The 18,162-nt window shown below is 38.4% G+C and overlaps 1 protein-coding gene across 3 annotated transcripts in view; it reads right to left on the bottom strand.

Moving 5' to 3' along the window:
* Positions 1–18,162, bottom strand: part of ZNF277 (zinc finger protein 277) — a 54,864-nt gene that overhangs the window by 9,516 nt on the left and 27,186 nt on the right. For all 3 annotated transcript variants that reach the window (XM_056338947.1, XM_056338948.1, XM_056338949.1), the window contains 4 exons: positions 17,652–17,734; positions 7,582–7,673; positions 6,061–6,171; positions 2,864–2,996 (listed from right to left, as the gene is read on the bottom strand). In XM_056338947.1, coding sequence (XP_056194922.1) covers positions 2,864–2,996; positions 6,061–6,171; positions 7,582–7,673; positions 17,652–17,734 — 419 coding nt within the window. The remainder of the gene's footprint in view (positions 1–2,863; positions 2,997–6,060; positions 6,172–7,581; positions 7,674–17,651; positions 17,735–18,162) is intronic.

The following is an 18,162-nucleotide window of genomic DNA, read 5'->3' as shown; positions in this document are numbered from 1 at the left end:
TGTCTGTAAAATGGTTGTAATAAAGAACTATCCATTTAAATAGTGTAAGATCCAGCTGCTGATAGAAAAGCTTTATGGTGCACATCCTAAAAGTAAAGTGTGTAAGACTGTGATAATATTGATGCTTATCATTAGAGACCTACTTAGTCTTAGTCTTTTCATGATGAAAACAAACTTGATCAAACTGGCATATAGAAAGATCTTTGTTACACTCTCAAAATTCAAACTCTTCTGTGGAAACACACAAAAAATAGATAAATTGTATGCCTACATCTTTAGGTCAAAGTGAATCAAGTAGTAAATTCTGTCATTTCAGAAAAGATACATAATCTATGTCTGTGACATCATATAATTCCCCTGAACATTTAGAGCAATGTGAAGCACAGATCTTTAAGACTCATTGAGAAGTCAGACTGACAGTACACATTATAAAAAACACCTCTAGTAACTTGTAAGATGCTAGGAGAGGGGATCTAAAATCACTACAAGTCATTAGAGAGCAGACCTTGCATAGCGTCTAGAATTCACGGAATATAGACTCAGCTTGAAAAATAAGCATCCTATCACATTAATATAATCTACTGTAAACTACATATGTGCAGTAGAGAATAACAATGTAATTTCTCCTTACATGTAAGGACCAATCTACTGAACCTCCAGCGATCAAATTATAAAGTTCTTCCTTTTAATCTTTTTCTCCTTTGTGCAAAAATAAAGGGTTTTCCAAAGGCTACTTGGAAAGCAAACACTCTACTATGTAGGAAATAGCCTAAAAATTTCATGTTAATGAAAATATAATCTCATGCAACATTAGTGTGCAAATGCACATTTTATAGTGAAGTATTTCATAAGTGTTTAAGACAGAAGTTTTAGTCTGTTATTAATCTTTTATTCCCCCCCAAATCCTTTCTTTAAAAGAAAAAAAGTCAGCAATTCTGATATGGCTACAGTTTGAAGGGTCAGAAAGACAGTAGAAACAGTCCACTGAGTGGAATGTGGTGAAAGACAACTGAAAATGTGTAGAAAGAAAATATGCCTGTAGCAGAGCACATAAAGCCAGACAAAGAACTGTGATCATTCACAGTATGTCCCAGAAGCAGCACTGGCAGCATGCTGGTACAAACTTTGCACATGTAGACCTCCTGCCCAGTTTTAAACTTTTTGGTGGTTTGGCATATGTTACTTGAATGGTATTTACCAAACTCTGTAACAGCAAGGACCTGAAAAATACACCTCTTAAATGATACTGCTAATTGATCAATACCTGAATTGGTTCAGGCTGGCAGAAGAAGTTACTCTGCAACGTTGTGCCCAGAATACTGGCGATGTCTAGAGATGCCCAAGTCCCTGACTTGAGCACTGTCCTGTGATTGCCCATACTGTATGAAAGTTTGCATGTTCTGCACTACCCAGACAATGCCTGGATGTTGTTTGGGAAGCACACAGGCCACAGACCATTCTCACTAGTCAGTGTGGACAAAGCCACCAGTTTTGGAGACACTGGAGAGAGTGGGAAAAGAGGTTAGGTATATGAATATTAGTCTTGCTGATATATTTACTTTGGCATATTCTGCTTATTAACATGACACAGCCACTGTGGCTGCACTGATGTTATGAACTCCCTGCATGTATCTCAGGTTTCTGAAGGAGTATCACATGCTTCTCTGTGCTTCTGGGCAGTCATCTAACTCAATTTCCTGATCAAAGCTGGGACAGATTAAAATCTGAACAATGAATGCAAATTAGAGACAGAAGGTAATTTAAAGAGGATGCCAAGTTCTGAAAACAAGATTATCTCCAAGACTAGCAGAGAAGAACACACTATTAAAAACACTTAAAACAACTACAACATTAAATTCAAGTCTGTTAACTTGCAAGGAAGAAGAGAATGCTCAATTCTGTTGTGGAGCTGAGAACATCTACCCTGCAGTACTTAACTTGTTCTCCACTGTGCAGCAAGTACAGGTCAGTTTTTAAAGCAGTGATATCTGAGTATATATAAAAGAGAATATAGGTCTCAGATCACTGATTTTTGGAAGGAAAGTATACAGGATAACAGAGAGAATTCATTCCATCTTGGGTAGAAGGGATTTGGCAGAGCATTAAATGTACAACTTTTTGATCTTACCATTAGAGTAAAACCTAGGGAGAGAAATCAAAGGGAAACAGTAAGTAAAACAGCCAGGGATGCTTATTTATAACCTGGGTATTAACACATATAGAAGGCACAAAGACTAGTTCAGGTGAAATATAGCTATTTCTGGGACAGAACGTAGCAGCTTTTGAAGCACGTCCTACATTCGTAAGTTGAAGACAGTAAGTGAAAATCTGTTCCACACACATGCATACACACTCTCAAAGGTATGAGATAAAAAATATTAATACTTAGCAACATACACCTACCTGGAGGGCAAAACCAAACACTTTTTCTTTCATCTATGTAATTTTCATTTCCCCCCTCTTCGCATTTAATTTATACTCTGAAGAGCACTTCCAGCTTAAGGTTTGTAGAAAACAAGCTCAAAGCAAATAGCATTCAAGTTAGACCTCCATTTACTGTTACTTTATCTCATTTTCCCTTCTGGTTATTAAAGCAGAGACTGAGCACTAATGACATGATGATTAGTATCTCTTCAAGCTACATTCTTGCATCTCTCAAAATCAATTCTCAACAACAAATATTTACTATTCCTTAGTTTAAAAATTATTCAGAATATCAGACCACAAATGAACATATTTCTTAAGAGTCCTTCACTTGATTTTTGACCTTTGTACTAATTGCTGGTTTGGAATTACTCACTTTCAACAAGACATTGTCTGTATCTCTTTAGTCAATTCACTAGTTATTCATGGAACCACTTACCAAGTAATTAATGACATAAAATTTGTCATATTCTTTGTTTTTGGCATTGATTCTGCGATGCTGCTTCTTTCTCATGTGATCTTTAAGCGTGTTTTTGTCTCTGAAGACTTTTTCACAGTATAAACACTGCAAACTAAGATAGAAAGATAAACAGGGCGACATATTAAAATGAAAATAGTAACAGGTAATTTCCTTAAATAAGATGGAGATACAGACAGTTAAGATTAATCCCAAGCATGTGAGAGCAAGTTAAATGAGAAATACAGTTTAGTTAAAAAAAAAAAAGTCCAAGATAATCTTAGATCACGGTAGAGTCAATCAAACACAGAGATGAAAAAAATGACATAAAATGAAAATACAGGTAATAAAAAAGTTTACTGTTCACCCCACATGCAAAGTGGGAGAGAAGCCTGATTGCCCAAAATTGACCTACCAGGCCATGGGAAGGTCAACGTGAACTCTTAACTCAGCATGCACTTATACTGGCATGTAATCCACCAGTAACTGTTTCTTTGTAATTTAGACTGAAACTCCCTGAACTCTCAATGTGCTAAATATCTTAAAAAAGAATTTAAAATAGCTAAACTGAAAGTTTTATACTTCTAGCTCAACAGTGAGGTTAAATGAAAGTTTTCCAGGGTGATCGATGGGTTTTGAAATCCTGAGAAATAAAATTTATTAAACAAATTCATATGTACACGTGTGTGTATATATATTAATTTTTTTCACATTTATGTATATACATACATACATATATGTACATACATATATACCTAGACGTGCTTATATATATACACATTACTTGAGTATACTCGCTGTCTTAAATTCTCTGTTACAAGTACTACAAAATAATTGTTCTCTCCACTAAAGTTTCAGCTGACACCTGAAAGTTGAGCTTATAAAGCATTAAATGAAGTCTCTTGACTCAGACTGCCTATGAGGACAGCAATCTGCATTTCAGCCTAAATAGACAATTCTCCCTGAAATAGATGATGGTCATTTTTTTCTGGCAGAGAGGTAGCTGAGCCCGGAGCTTACAGGAACATCCTTGTTTAATGGATGCAGGTCTTGACCCTCTAGTTAGCCAAGGTGTTAAAATATTTTTCTTCTAAGTGATGGCTTAGATATCTTACCAACATGTAGACAGTTTCTTGGGCTGTTTGAAAAAATTATCTCCACAGGGGTGGGGGGGCAGTGGGGAAACCCCCTAGAAAGTAATTTCTCATGAAATAAAAACTTTGTAACTGTGGCATTATTATCTTTGTATTGGAGGTGTTGGTGAGCAGGAAGAATGATTTGATGGGAGGTATAAACAACCACACTTTAAGACATAAACCCCAGGGATATAAAAAAAAATGCAGTGGTTTTGAATTAAAATTATAGCTTTTTTTTTCCTTTACTTACAAATGGAAACATGCCTGATTGTACAGTCAGAAGGAATTTTAGCAGTGTCTAGGTCATCCCTTTCCCAGGGGTTTAAGATACAGATGTTGAAGAAGAAAATTATTTTCTTATTCAAGCGTCTGACCCCATAAAAAAGATTAATATTGTACCTACAAGGTCTGTACTACACCCTGTAAACCCTCATACTCCTTCAGCAAAGGTGCATCCAGATTCCCCTTAGCTCTTGTGTGTGGAGCAAGATTCTCAGTAGTTTTTTGATTTCCAAGAACTGCTGTAATATTTAAGCTTACTATTAAGGAAGTTTTGAATTCTCCTTGTGCTTGCAGCCTCAAAATCTGAATACTGCCCTGCTGGTGAATGATAGGTCCGATGGCAGAATATGTCTATGAATTTTAATATCTGCTTTGCTCCACCTGCTAACAACAAAGTGTTTGGTCTACTTCTGAAAAGCATTCCCAGGGAGAGCACGTAATGCTTTCCCTCACCATACACAACAGTCACGCTATTTGACTGAAGCAAGATTTTTCTCCTCTTAATAATACTTTCGGGTACTTTTCTACTAGCATATCTACTTAGTCTGTTCTTAGCAGTAAGAGGAGTGGCCTTTCACTACTTCGGAAGCAATTTCAGCATGCGTATTAACGACAGAGAGGACTGGCTCTGTGAAACCTCCATCTAAATGAAAGCCTCAGGTCCTACTTGTAAATTGTAAAGCTACAATTTATCAGTGAGGATGGTAACTCAGTGCACTAGGCAACACCAATGATAACATAAAAGGCATTCTTAATACATCTTCATTTTTGGAAAAAGTTAACATGTATTTATTGTGACTGCACATTCTTTGCCAGGACAAAGACTAAATTAGAGAGCGCTGTTGCCTTTTGTGTCTTTTGAATCTCTTCCCTGCTCCCCTGCCTTAGATGTACAAACCAATGGATCCTAAATTTACTTGAAAGAATATTTAATCTAATTTCCATACCGCAATTTTCACAAAGCCCAGAGTTCTGTGGCTTTTCATAACTAAGCCTAAGATTTAGGCAAATTACTCCCACAGTTTTTTATTACTAGATTGTACTAAAATCTAATAAACTTGTTAAAGCCACAGTTTTGCTCTTAAGTTAATTTTCTGTTAGAGCCCAATTTATATTTGCAGCATACTTCAAATTGTCCCATTTAAAAAACCCATAAAGGGCACTTAGATACTTGCAAAGAAATCTCAAAGTGAAGAGTTTCCTGCTCTTTGCTACCCAATTTCTTCTCCCAAATTCCCTTTTTAACTTCTTCAGTCATCTCAGGTTTATGTGTTTCTGAGGCAGCATATACATTGGCTTTCCCTTTCTACTCTGGGATGTACTCTGTAAGTGGTAGAGAAGGGAGACACCAAACATCCCATGCTATTGATATACAGGGACAAACAAAGATTGGCATAAGAACTTTGTAATCAGTGATTAAAGAGATGTTTAGCAAAAAGATTGTTATGATGAGAAAGAAGAATATTAATTCTAACTGTTATGAGAAAAAGGGAAGTGTTGTCATTGAAGTCAACGGAAACCATGCCATGCATAAGAACTGAAGCACTGCATGTGACTCCAGTTTTCCAGCAAATTCATGCAAATTGTTATGAATCTCCTTTCAGTAAGTCAAGAAAAGCCTTCTAAGAGCACTCACAATAAATTTACATTGACTCTTTGTTTCTTCTTAACTAACCATGAATGTTGAATTAATTTTAACCAACTTATTTCCAAGGTTAAAAGAAATATGATCTAAGTCGATTAAAACAAAAACCTACTTACTTGTCAAGCTTCCCCTGTAACACAGCCAAAAATTCATAACAATTCACAATGTTATCTGGCAGCCCAATGTTAAAAGCATGCTCTCTTGCCATATGATTGAGAAGGACAGATCTACAAAACACATTCAAAAAGAACATTACATATTTTGGATACATATAAGAATTACTCAATTGGTGACTTGAAGTACACCAACTGCTCTAAAAATGCATAAAAGCCAACATTAAATAAAAAATAATAGTGTTGCTCCACTGCTAGAAAGAAAGAATGCAACTTTATAGGAAGTTTTCAATTTCAGCTCTGCTGAATATTCAGTAACATTTCAACTGCTTAATCCGCATGCATGACATACAATTTTAAACAAAAATTACAATATAGTTTATTTTGATCCTCACTGTTAGCAAAGTTCATTTATTAACTTGAATAAGCAAATCACATGTTTCAAACAATCATCTTGAGAAACATTTTAAAAAGTCATTTGGCAGTTTTTTCTATGCTGGTTAGCAAAGCAGAAATACTTGGATGTGATACACTTTTACATCAATGTTGCTTCACATGGCAATAGCAACACAAGCAGCACTCAAAAGTACACATAGACAAACAAAATGGATATTCAAATAAGATGTTTTTCTAATAGAGATATACTGGTTAATTCCTTAGGTAGCCAACACCTCTATATGCCTCAGCTTCTGCTTTTGCGGACTAGAGATAATATGCAGGTGTTGACACTGCTAAGCCTTGCTCTCATCACACTTCAGGCGTGATTTTCAAACAATGTATTCTACCTGTCAGACCCAAAAGTAAGCAGAGGATGAAGTTTTTGGGGGCTGAATGATGTGAGCTTCACTGTACTAGGCAGTAAAGAGAAAGGGCACTCGCACAGCATTGGGATGACCTGGAGACACATGACCCTGGGTTCTTCTACCTATCTAGAGCACCAGAACTATCCATGCAAACAGACATTCAGGGATAAGACTCAGTCTTTCCAGATGAAACTCACTTACTGTGTATAAACAAAGTTTCTTTGGAGCAAGCACTTAAATGCAATTCCTCGCACTTGACTGATGCTGCAAAGCACTCCATTCTTTAATTTTCCTCTCCTCTTTTTCATTTGATATTCAAATTCACACTGGTTTGGTGAGTTTTAAATAGGAAAATATGTAACTGAATAGAAATATTTTTTAACAGCCACACTGGCTTAAACAGCTCTCCTTGCCACTAATACAACTGCTGAAAAACTCTCTCTCTCTTTAAAACGGGTCAGTTCCCAACTCCAGCTTACTGTGTAGTATAAGAAGTTGTATTGGAATAAATAAAGGATTGAGAAGTAGGACAGGTCTGTTTAAAATGGCATTGCAGTTGAAATACTTAAACTGTACCTTAGACTTATTTCTATCTTCTGAGTCCTACCATTAGGAACTGGTTCAATGACATTAAAACCATAAACAAAGATGATGATATGAAAGAACAAAGATGAAAGATATGAAAAAAATAAACCAAAAGCAAACAGGTCAAGAAACAAACCTGTTTCCTGTGAATTCTTGATCGCAGAACATACACATACTATGAAAACTTGTGTCATATCTCTCTCGCTGTTGCTGTTCTAGAACTTCTCTCTATGAAAAGAAACAGATACAGTTATTCAGATGAAAAACAAGAATCATTCCACCACATAAGCTTATTATACCTCTGTCCTTACTGGTAACAACGAACATATAAATTTAAATGTGCTGCTGACACAAACCAGGTGTTAGTATTTTTTGAGGGTGGGTTCTTAGAAAAATTGCAAGTTTTTTCAAAGGTAGTATGTGCTCCAGTCAAATTCCAGTAAAATTCTCCTAACATTATACAAGATGCATGGAAAGAAATACAATCCACAATGAGATTTTATGTAGCTATTTAAATTATTCTATATATAACATATCAGCTTATTGTTTCTACTTATGGTTCAGATTTACCTCTGGTATTAGTGTGCAAGTTTATGGGTAACCACATAATGCCCAGTGGAACGATAAACTCAATTTTACACGGCTAACTGCAGGCAACCCAGAGGACAACTTCATAATACGGGACCGATGACAAAAGCCCTGGCAGTTTCTGCAAGGCGCTATGGCACATACTAAACCCAGAGAAAAGGAGAAGCTGATTGCCTTCATTGCTGGCCCTGTTTAACGTAGAGCAACAGGCTAGGCTAGGCACTTTACAACGCCTGACACCGTTTTCCTAACAACAACAAAATCCCACAGCAGGCGATTTTCTCTGGTGCTGTAACAGCAGCAGTGTAGTTATACTGTGGAGTTACTATGCACTTCAGATGCAAAGGCTGTAATGATCCGAGACATGGGAGAATTGGTGTTTGGATTAAACCAGCATATTTTCAGCCCAGCAGTACACTGTCTTACACTTGCGTTTGGAGTACTGGTAACTGGTAAAGGATTTATTTTCTGTGTAACGTAGAGGTGCCAATGCCTGCTTTCTGACATTCGGGATCCTGACTGAATTTCTTGAAGAATTTCTTGATCTCTTTATCTCCTTGGAACCTGCAATGGTGGAGCTTTGTGTTTCTCACCTACCTCTTTAGTTAACTCTTCTGTGTGGATTAAAGCCCAAATTTGCCCATAGTCTATACCTGAATTCACACTCAGCTATATCTGTTGAACATGCTCCACAGAAGGTAGAAAGAAAAGAAAAAATGAAAGAAAAAAACCCAGAAGGAGAAAAAAGAAAGGAAAAAATGACTGCACCTCCCAAACCCCAGGGAGGGGAGGAAGGCTTCAGCTATTGTCACTACAGGCTCAAGCGTGTCCTGCAGCACGGATGGGCTGGTGTGGGCCCACCATGCCACATCCTGCTGCCCACTGAGAGATGCCAGGAGGCTGATATTGGGCATATAAATGTGTTGGTTTCTCTTCCACAAGCACAGCATGCCACAGCTGCATTACCTGGGCCTAGGGCCAGGGGCTGCTGTGGGGGGCAGCGCGCCGTGCCACAGCCCATCCTAGGGACGGTATTTAACCACACCATTTGGGAGCTGTAGCCATTGCACATCAGCTAAGAGTCTGTTACCCTGAAAATGCAGATCCTGGGGCTTTTTTGTTTGTTTTTATACTACAGCATGTGTACTTTATGTTGAAATTATGCTCTGCAGCATCTACTCAAATTTTAGACCATATCCACTCACGTCCTGCTGCGTTATGCAAAACACAGACTGACAGAAATATGGATTCCTATTTTTCAGGGATGACTCTGTAAAGAGATAATGGAGCATAACACATTTTGTGAGAGCCCTTTAGCAGAGATGCAATTAAGTAAGGATATCTGCCTGCTCCACACGGGCAGAGAACATCCCACAGCACGTCAGCAAGAGCTGGGGCGCGCTCTGGTACTCACAGCTGTCACCCCCCTCCACTCAGCGGCATGTCCGATCCTGTTGGGCTAACCTTGGATATGAAAGCGTCTGTGTGTAGTTTATATGCTTTTTAAAACACCCTAGAAATTATCTAAAAGGCAATCAAAAGATACTGTGTACAATTCAAACATTAAGACAGCAAGGGTGTAAACACCCTCACCCTTCCATTAATGACAGTCCAACGTAGCTTCCTAATTGTACTCTACTTGGAGAGGAAAAAATGTTCTGCGATACTTGGCTGCCTAACTCCAGATTCCCAACTCACACAAACTGTTTACTGTATCCCTGGTGAGCTGCTGCTCCCACTTATGCCTGAGGGGGAAGAAGAAGTGCACTGTATCCCCTGCGCAGATGGTGCTCCTGCTACTCTGCTCTCTCACCCTTCCCGTTTCCCCCTACACCAGAATGCCTGGCAATTGGGAAGCTTTGACTAACGTAGCATCGTTGCTTTATCAACCTACTTAATAGAGTTTAAAAAAAACTTTCCAAGGTAGACACTCCTTTTACCTGTTGACATCCTTCATTGCTAGAGGGAACTCTCCAAGCCAGAAAGCAAACCCAGCACTTGCACAGGTGAGGAACTGAAAGCACTGGTTCAAGTCAAGTACAGTAAGACCAAGAGGGGCTGTTCTTTCCCACAGACATTTCCAACACTCCGCTTTGTTGCTGGGACTCTGAAGGGAGAACAGCAATTACAATAACTTGTATAAAGCTTTAGAGATTTTTCTGGGTGGAGGCTTTCAGCTGGTAATGAAAGTCAAGCTCCAGCTGATGTTATGAGGCAGGAAATCAGTAATTTACTTTAGTACCTGCACCAGTTTCCAAGCCCTTTGAATTTCTGGGGATGTTACCATTAATTTATGGTTAATACTAAGACAGAAATGCCAAAAGCATTTCAGCCCTGAAGATTTTCCAGAACTCTTTTAGGATACTGTGTCATATCGAAGTGTCAGAGAATGAGAAGGCAAAGTCACTTGAGGAAAAAGCACATATATTATTTTTATTTTTCCATAATGAATAAAAAATTAAGCATAGACAGAAAAGGTAATCCAAAGCACTATAAGAAAGTGTTTATACTAGGATGATCATCTTTAAATACACCAGCACACTAAACTGATAATACAAAAGAAATTTGATCATTTGCACGACAATTTGTAACTTGGAGTCTAGAAAAATGTCCCACACATTCACGATGCTCAGCTTGGGGTTGTGAGGAGTTCAGACTTTCTCTTAGGAGGTGGTAATTTAAAAAGTGCCTGGAAAAAAATGTGCCTGTTCCTCTCCTGGGAATCAATATTTTGGAATAAATTACCTGTTTTTTTCCAGAAGCGCTTAAGCAATATGCATCAGCAAGAATCCACACTGATAATCAGTATAAGATGAAAAATGCATACTTGCAGCTAGTAAGCACTTTTCTCTAAACAATTACTTTGTCTCTGGTCTATAGCTCAAGAGATACTCAAGACATAAAAAATGCCTTCAAAAAGCAAGGCTAAAAACTAACTCCTTGAATGTCAAAAAGTCATGGACTCAGGACAGTTGGTTTTATGGCATATGAGATTTTTCTGATACTGTAATTCCTGTTATCCTTCCCTCCAACAGACACTGTATCCCAGGTGCTAAACTATCTTTCTTTATTGCTGGCAGGCCATTACTTTTTTTTTTTTTTTTTTTTTGTCATAAACCCCTTTACAAACGAGGCTCTCATAAATAATTTACATAGCTATTTAAAAGCATGGCTTGGATCACTGACATAGAACAACCATTCACAACTAGTACTCAACACAAGTTTTGCTGCTTCCAACTTGAAGAAAGAATTGGTGGTCAAAATTTTGCCTGTTTTTTTCCAACTATGTCAGTTGGTCTGACAAAAAAAGTATTACTTCACCCTCCAAACCTGGCCCGTTTTATAATCACAGCACTTCTGACAGATAAGAAATTAAGACAGAAAGTATTCTCTAGTGTTAAGATAGAGGCAGATTGCACTCTGCAGTTGGGGACAAGATCATACAGTGAATCTGTGACTGCAGTGAGACCTGAACTTATCATTCCTCACTCCAGGAAGCTGCTTGTGCAGTGGAGGATAGATTCTGCAGCTCAGTCTGTAAAACAGAGCTAACAGCTGTATATATCTTTCTTCTTTTTTAAGATGTTCAGGACCAAAACCAACCAAACAAAAAATTACTGCCATAAGCCCTGACAATGCAAAGTCCAAAGCCTCTGTTCCAAAGACATAAGCATACAAGTGCTCTCAACTTTAAGTACTGTGTTTCAGTACTGGCTGCACTGGGGCAACAGCATTTTGTAGTTTGGTGTTCTTGTTGCCATCTACCTTGCCAGTTCTGGTCCTTTGCTCTCATCCTCTCTAGGCAAAGAGATTAGAAAGACAGTACATTATACAAATGATCGCTTGAGAGAAGTTCCAAGGAAAGCTACTTTGAGTGCTCAGTCACACTGTTGTGAGGAGTGTGTAATCACAGGACACATTCCTTCTGTTATGGTAACGGACTCAATACCACTGAAATCAGAGTGTATGCCTGGGAAATGAGGTATTACCAGCGACAGAAATGTGAGTATGAATTTGGATCTAAATAAAGTAAGCTAGATCTTCAAAATAAGAATATGTATTTTATCAAGCTCTCCTAGGTGATCTCGCAAACACACAGCATGTATCTTAAGTTGTAGTTCCTTCCAATTTAAGTAAGAGTTACATTTCCCTGCTGAGTGCTCACAGAAACTAGCTATTGCTGTAGGCAAAGGAAGCAAGTGAAACAGATACTGGTTTAAGTACAAAACAAAACGAAAAAATCATGCTTACAGATCACAAGAAGCTGCTTATAGACTTTCTGGCAATAAAACAAACCAGCAAAGTACACTGAGACAAGGAATAGGACTGGTGACACCTGAGATGCACTACCACCTCTAAAAACTTGCCAAGCACATTATTTGACAACTATGTACACTGTTAGGATAAACTACTTTTGAAGTAAGACAACTACATTTGGTTTTGTGTCCAGTTTTCTCAAAGACTGACTGATGAGCTTTAGATTGTGCTCATACTGCTAAATAGGAAAAATATTTATAAAGCGTCATGGTATCAGAAACTTCATGTCTCTGTAAAGACCTGAAGTCTTATCTGTATATCAATAACCTGTCTCCTAACTTCTATAATCAACTTACCTCCTTACTAATTGCTATATTCAGCTCTCCCACTTCAAACAGTACTCTATTGCCTCTTGAGTATAAAAACCCCCAAAACTTCTGATTCTGTAATCATTATCATGTCCTCTCCAACGTTCTCTCAAGAATTATTTTTAAGGGTACCGTGACACTGATGTAGAAGACACTCTTACACCTTGTTCAGGAAGCTGAGTCAATTAAGAAAGGAAGAATTTCACGATATGATGAAAACTAAGTAATTGCAAAGATGTATAAAAGAAAGAGTGTTGTAGTTACAGTAGACATGTATCACAGGCTGCCAAACTGAAGCAGGAGAAAGATTAAGTTTGTCTGAAGTAAGACTATCAAAAGAAGATGGAAACAGGCTAACACAGTAAAATGGAATAGCAAAAAACCAACTTCCCCCACACCCAATTAGAAATAAACAGCAAAGAAAAGCAGAGATCCATTACTTAATGTATGAAGAGACAGAACACAGACAAAAGAGGAATGCTTGTAACATTCAGGGCTTCAGTCTTTGCAGAAAAGGTTAGTTATGTCACAACCATTAATTAAGAGCATTTAAAACAAAAGTAACGGAACCATGACCAGAAAAGGGCAAGAAAGGGTTAAAAGTTGGACATTATATGTATTCAAATCTGACAGAGTTTACCCAAGAGTCATTATGGAATTAGATAAAATGATTTCTGATCATTAGGGTGACAAGTCTCCAAAAACCAATGGAGTACGGGCTAGGTACCAGAGCGCTTGATAAAAGCAATAAAATACTGAATGTAGGCAAAGAAGAACCTATAGAATCTCAGACATAGGTATTAATAAGCTGACATTATTAGCTGCTCTGTCAGCACTTCTGATGTTGCATTACACTCTGATGTTGCTAGCGTCTCGATCCCTTCCAGTATGTAGCTTCAACTTCTTGAATCTCATCTCAGCTTAAGCTTGTGACAAACTGGGGATCATACAAGCAACTCGTTTGGGAAACTGGTATAGCTGAGTCATCTTCCAGTTTTGGTGAAGACTCCTCTTCAGGGTCTATTTACTGAGAGGAAGAATAGCCTCTTCACCTAAAACTACCAGTCAGAAGACAGGAGAATAGCTGCAAACCTCACAGCAAGACAAGGCCAATGCTGCAGTAGGAAGTGCGTATTTTCAAAAAAATACGTTTGGGGTTTTTACCTTTTTTAGAAAAATCTTAAAGCTACGCCCAAGTGGCTTATACTGACACTGTCCCCCCTAGTATCTTAAGTTTTGCTGCCAGGACTTCATTGTCTGGTACTGCTTCACAACTACAAATTCTTTGTCAAGACTGTTTTTCCAAAAGACCGTATCTGTTCTGTATTACATAGCCTTGTCAGCTATTACAGCAAGCTGTGCTCTCTAACCTAGTTCAGGCTCATTCCTTGGCTTCTCTCAATACATCACAGTCACCATAATGCCTCTGCATGCCATCCACCTTGGCTAGCTCCCCTGCTGCAATACAGCCTGAAATATCCCTAAACTGGAGTTTCAAAACTGCAAAATGAAACGCTTCAGCTAGCACATTTTAAAGACAACATTTGTCCTTCTTTGGGCTTGCTGTCGGAGACAGTTAGGATTCAAAGGCTGCAGAAAAATCACTAAAAGTTGTATAATCCTGGTCTTTATTCTGCACCACTCACAAGAGCCCATTTGCCAGCTCACTCTTAACTGCTGGACTTGTCTTGAGGTAAAAGACTTTGCAAAGCAAAATAACTATTTAACTTGCAAGTCAACACTCAGAATGCAGCAAAAGGAAATGAAAAAATAAACTGACTTCATTGCTGTAACTAAAGTGGTGACTCCATTAGTCTCAACTACAGTTGCAGCTTGATTTCATAAAATCCTTCTGTTAAAACTGAAGATACAATTCTGATATTTAAACCAGCATTAATAGCAAAGACTATTTCACACCGTAATAAGAGTGCATACCTCTTTCTTTTCTAACTTAATTACTCTGCAAACAAAACCAGCACTTGCTTTGAGCTAAGTCCTGCACCCTTTTCTAAATTTAAGGAAATATGTGTTTGCAGAGATGAGATGGCTCGCCTGCCAACAGTCTCTGCACTCCCTTGTCACTGGTAGCAGAGAGAAGGCATAGTTGGAAAAGGACCGCATAGCACAAAACGCCACAAAACCAGAAACAAATACCCTTTAATAAAAGAAAAACTACAGTCCAATGTATAGCAGCCAGGAGTTACTATTACAATACATGAGCTGCATGCTCAGTCATGACCCTCTTTCCTTCCTCAAAGCCACGAACAACATGATATGTGCTTGGGAAACTAACATCATTATGACGCTGCATGCCCGCATGCAATACTCAAGATGCCTTTCTTAACCTCAAAGGGATTTACAGGAAACGGAAAAAGTACAGAAAAGTGCAACAATCACGCACAGTGAAGAACCACCAAATAGACAGCTTGCTCAACCTCAATTCACTGAATCACTGAGGTTGCAAAGGACCTCTTGAGAGTAACTAGTCCAACCTCTATGCCAAAGCAGGGTCACCTGGAGCTGATTACCCAGAACTGTGTCTAGTTTTGTTTTGACTGTCTCCACAGATGAAAAGTCTACAACTTCTCTGGGCGAGTTGTTCCAGTGTTTGACCACATTCATAGTAAAAAAGTGTCTTACTGTTTTCAGAGGGAATTTCCTGATTTTTATTTCATGCCCATTGCCTCTTGTCCTGTTGGTGGGCACTGCTGAGAAGAATTTGACTCCTTCGTTCCCATCAAGTATTTACACATATTGATAAGATACCTCTGAGAGCCTTGTCTTATGGGCTTAACAGTCCAAGCTCTCAGCCTCTCCTTGTACGAAGGTTGTTGCAGTCCCTTACTCATCTTTGTGACCCTGCACTGGAGTTGTCCGTAAGTAAGTCTGTATCTTTCTTGTACTGGGGGAGCCCAGCACTGGACCCAAAACTCCAGATGTGCCTCACCAGTGCTGAGTAGAGGGGAAGGATTGCCCGCCTTGACCTGCTGGCAACACTCTTCCTAATACAGCCCAGGATGCTGTTGGCCGCTTTTGCCATGAGTGTGTACTTCAGCACATGACTAACAAAAGACAAAAAGTAAGGTAGATAAGGTAGATAAATCAGGAAACAAATCATGAATGGTTTGGATAAGATTAAAGATTAATTGTTCACCACCTCTTCTAATATAAAAACCAGCCAAGTGTGAGGTGACAGGTTCAAACAGCTCAAATAGGTGGCTCTCTCCCAGTGTGTAGTTAAGCTGTGCAACTCAATACTGCAGACAGCTGTAGATACTGGAAATTTGTGTGGATTAAGAATTGGAGGTTCATGAAAGGGAAATCTATTGTGTGAATAAACACAGATACAATGTTGCTGAATTAGGAAATTCTTGGGCTGCCAGTTGCTGGAGACTAGGAGAATACTTTGAGAAAGAATTACCACTCTGTCAGAAGGGGGGAAATACCACAGACACTTCACTGCTGTCATGGATAAGAGACTAATCTAGACAAACTTTTTTTATTGATCCAGGATGGCTTCTCTTATGATGAATTGGAAGAGAAGCATGCTAGGCATGAGTGTATCTACTGCTTTTTTCTGAGTCCATGCCAATCCAATGGACCTACACAGGAATGAAGATTTCAGCTAAGCCAGCTCCAAACCCGTGGGAAATCCTCAGTGGCAGAACTACCACAATTCTCCTTTGCAGAAGCTGGGATTGTATGGAAAGCTGTGTAAAACTTGCACATAACCGGTTCTAGGGATTTGCTAGTCATGAGCCTTGAGCTGCAGAACATTACTTTAGCCAGCAAACTGAAACAGCACTCACAGGGCAGTTGAATCAAATGGATTTTGCCTGCCAATCCCAATTTTCCTGGGGACTAAAATTTGTTTTTTTGTAAGAACCTACTTCATTCTGAATGTTTATGATTTAAGGTATCTTTAGTTGCATGCTGTGTACATACAGACTTGTACTAGAAACATACCAGAAGAAACAGCATAACAAAGAGTTAAAAGGTCTGTGTTGACAATTCCCAGGACATAGCTGCCAGCAGTAAACTGAGGAAGATATTTATGTAAAGACTGTAAGGCCTGCACTCTAACACCTCACAGTACAGATGACTGGCCAGCAGAAAATCCTGCATCCTAACATAAGGAGACTGGCAACAAGGCTGCTACGTCTCACATAACATTCATTTTTAAATTAGTCCAACAGCTAAAACAGACTACAGACATGTATTTCAAACAAGAAAACAGCAAAAAAACCCCCAGTGGTCAGCAACCTGGACTAAGACTCGTGGAAGCTGAAGTCAGCAAGAGCTTAACATGAAGGACCACCCATTCAGAACTGACAACTCCTGAAAGATATGAGAGAACTGTCCAAAGTACTAGGTTGCCATCACTGAGCAAGAAGAACCAGAGCAGTTCATGAGGACTCAACATCTGGCATTTCTTGTCCTTTGCATCCCACAGAAACAATACTGGTCAGACTTCCTCTGCTCATGCACCGTGCTGCCTGTGAGTATGCGAGTGTGAATTCATGAAATCTGGGTAAGAGAGTGTGAATGCAAAAAACCAACATGTTTGAAGATTTTGTAAATAAGTATCACCTTCCCTTTTCACAGCATCCCACACTGAGTTTTATTTTGCTAATTTTCCTACATGTATATTATTACACAAAAGATAGTGTGTCAATGCATTGCAGATTCTTGCAAGAAAAAAACTGTTCAGCACACTCAGCCTTTTTCAGTGCTCTGGGCTTATTTTCCACTCATGTGGAACACTGACATACAGCCTGTAAATTTATTCCAGGGGAAAATCTTTAAACAAGGCGTTTGTTTATGTTTGTGCAGCAGCCAGGGTAAAAGCTTAAAAAATATACAAAAAAATGAGAATTCTGCAGTCTAGCAAAAAACCCAGGACATGCTTTCACTTCAAAATGCCCACTGAGTTACCATATATTACACTATGGAACTGTTTACCTCAAAAAATGAAACAAGGGTAATTTCTTACCAGTCTTTTCTGTTGAAGCTGTTCTCTAAGTAATCTGTCTTCTGGTAAAACATCACATAGAAGAAAATAATTGTCCTGTTCTTCTGTTAAGAGATTAGGAAGTGGGTATAAAGGATGGGAAGTTGCAGCTGCTTTGACTGTTTTTGGCATATAATTTGCTAAACCTTTGGTATGTGTTAAGAAACTGAGAAAGCATTTTTAAATCCATAAAAGTCAGTTATTTTAATTTCAAATTTAATGAAACATGCTTAAAAATTTGTATATACATATTTACAAGACTTTTACATTATATATTTTGCAGTACAAAGACAAAAGTCTTGCATAGGTTTTCTCCACTACCAGCTTTACTCTTTTCTATGATGGTTATTTGGGAGACATAAAGCAATTTTCATCATTTACAGTATAAAGTCAGCATGAAAGAAACATGAAATCACCTTTAATTTCATTTGCATGTGGGATTTTCAGTTATTTGCTTAAGTAATGGTCAGTTTCCAGTAGTTAATATCATTTG

The sequence above is a fragment of the Falco biarmicus genome, chromosome 5, assembly GCF_023638135.1.
Source record: "Falco biarmicus isolate bFalBia1 chromosome 5, bFalBia1.pri, whole genome shotgun sequence".
Classification (NCBI taxonomy): Eukaryota; Metazoa; Chordata; class Aves; order Falconiformes; family Falconidae; genus Falco; species Falco biarmicus.
Note: the sequence above shows the minus strand (reverse complement) of the source record. Positions and strands in the feature narration are given on the sequence as shown.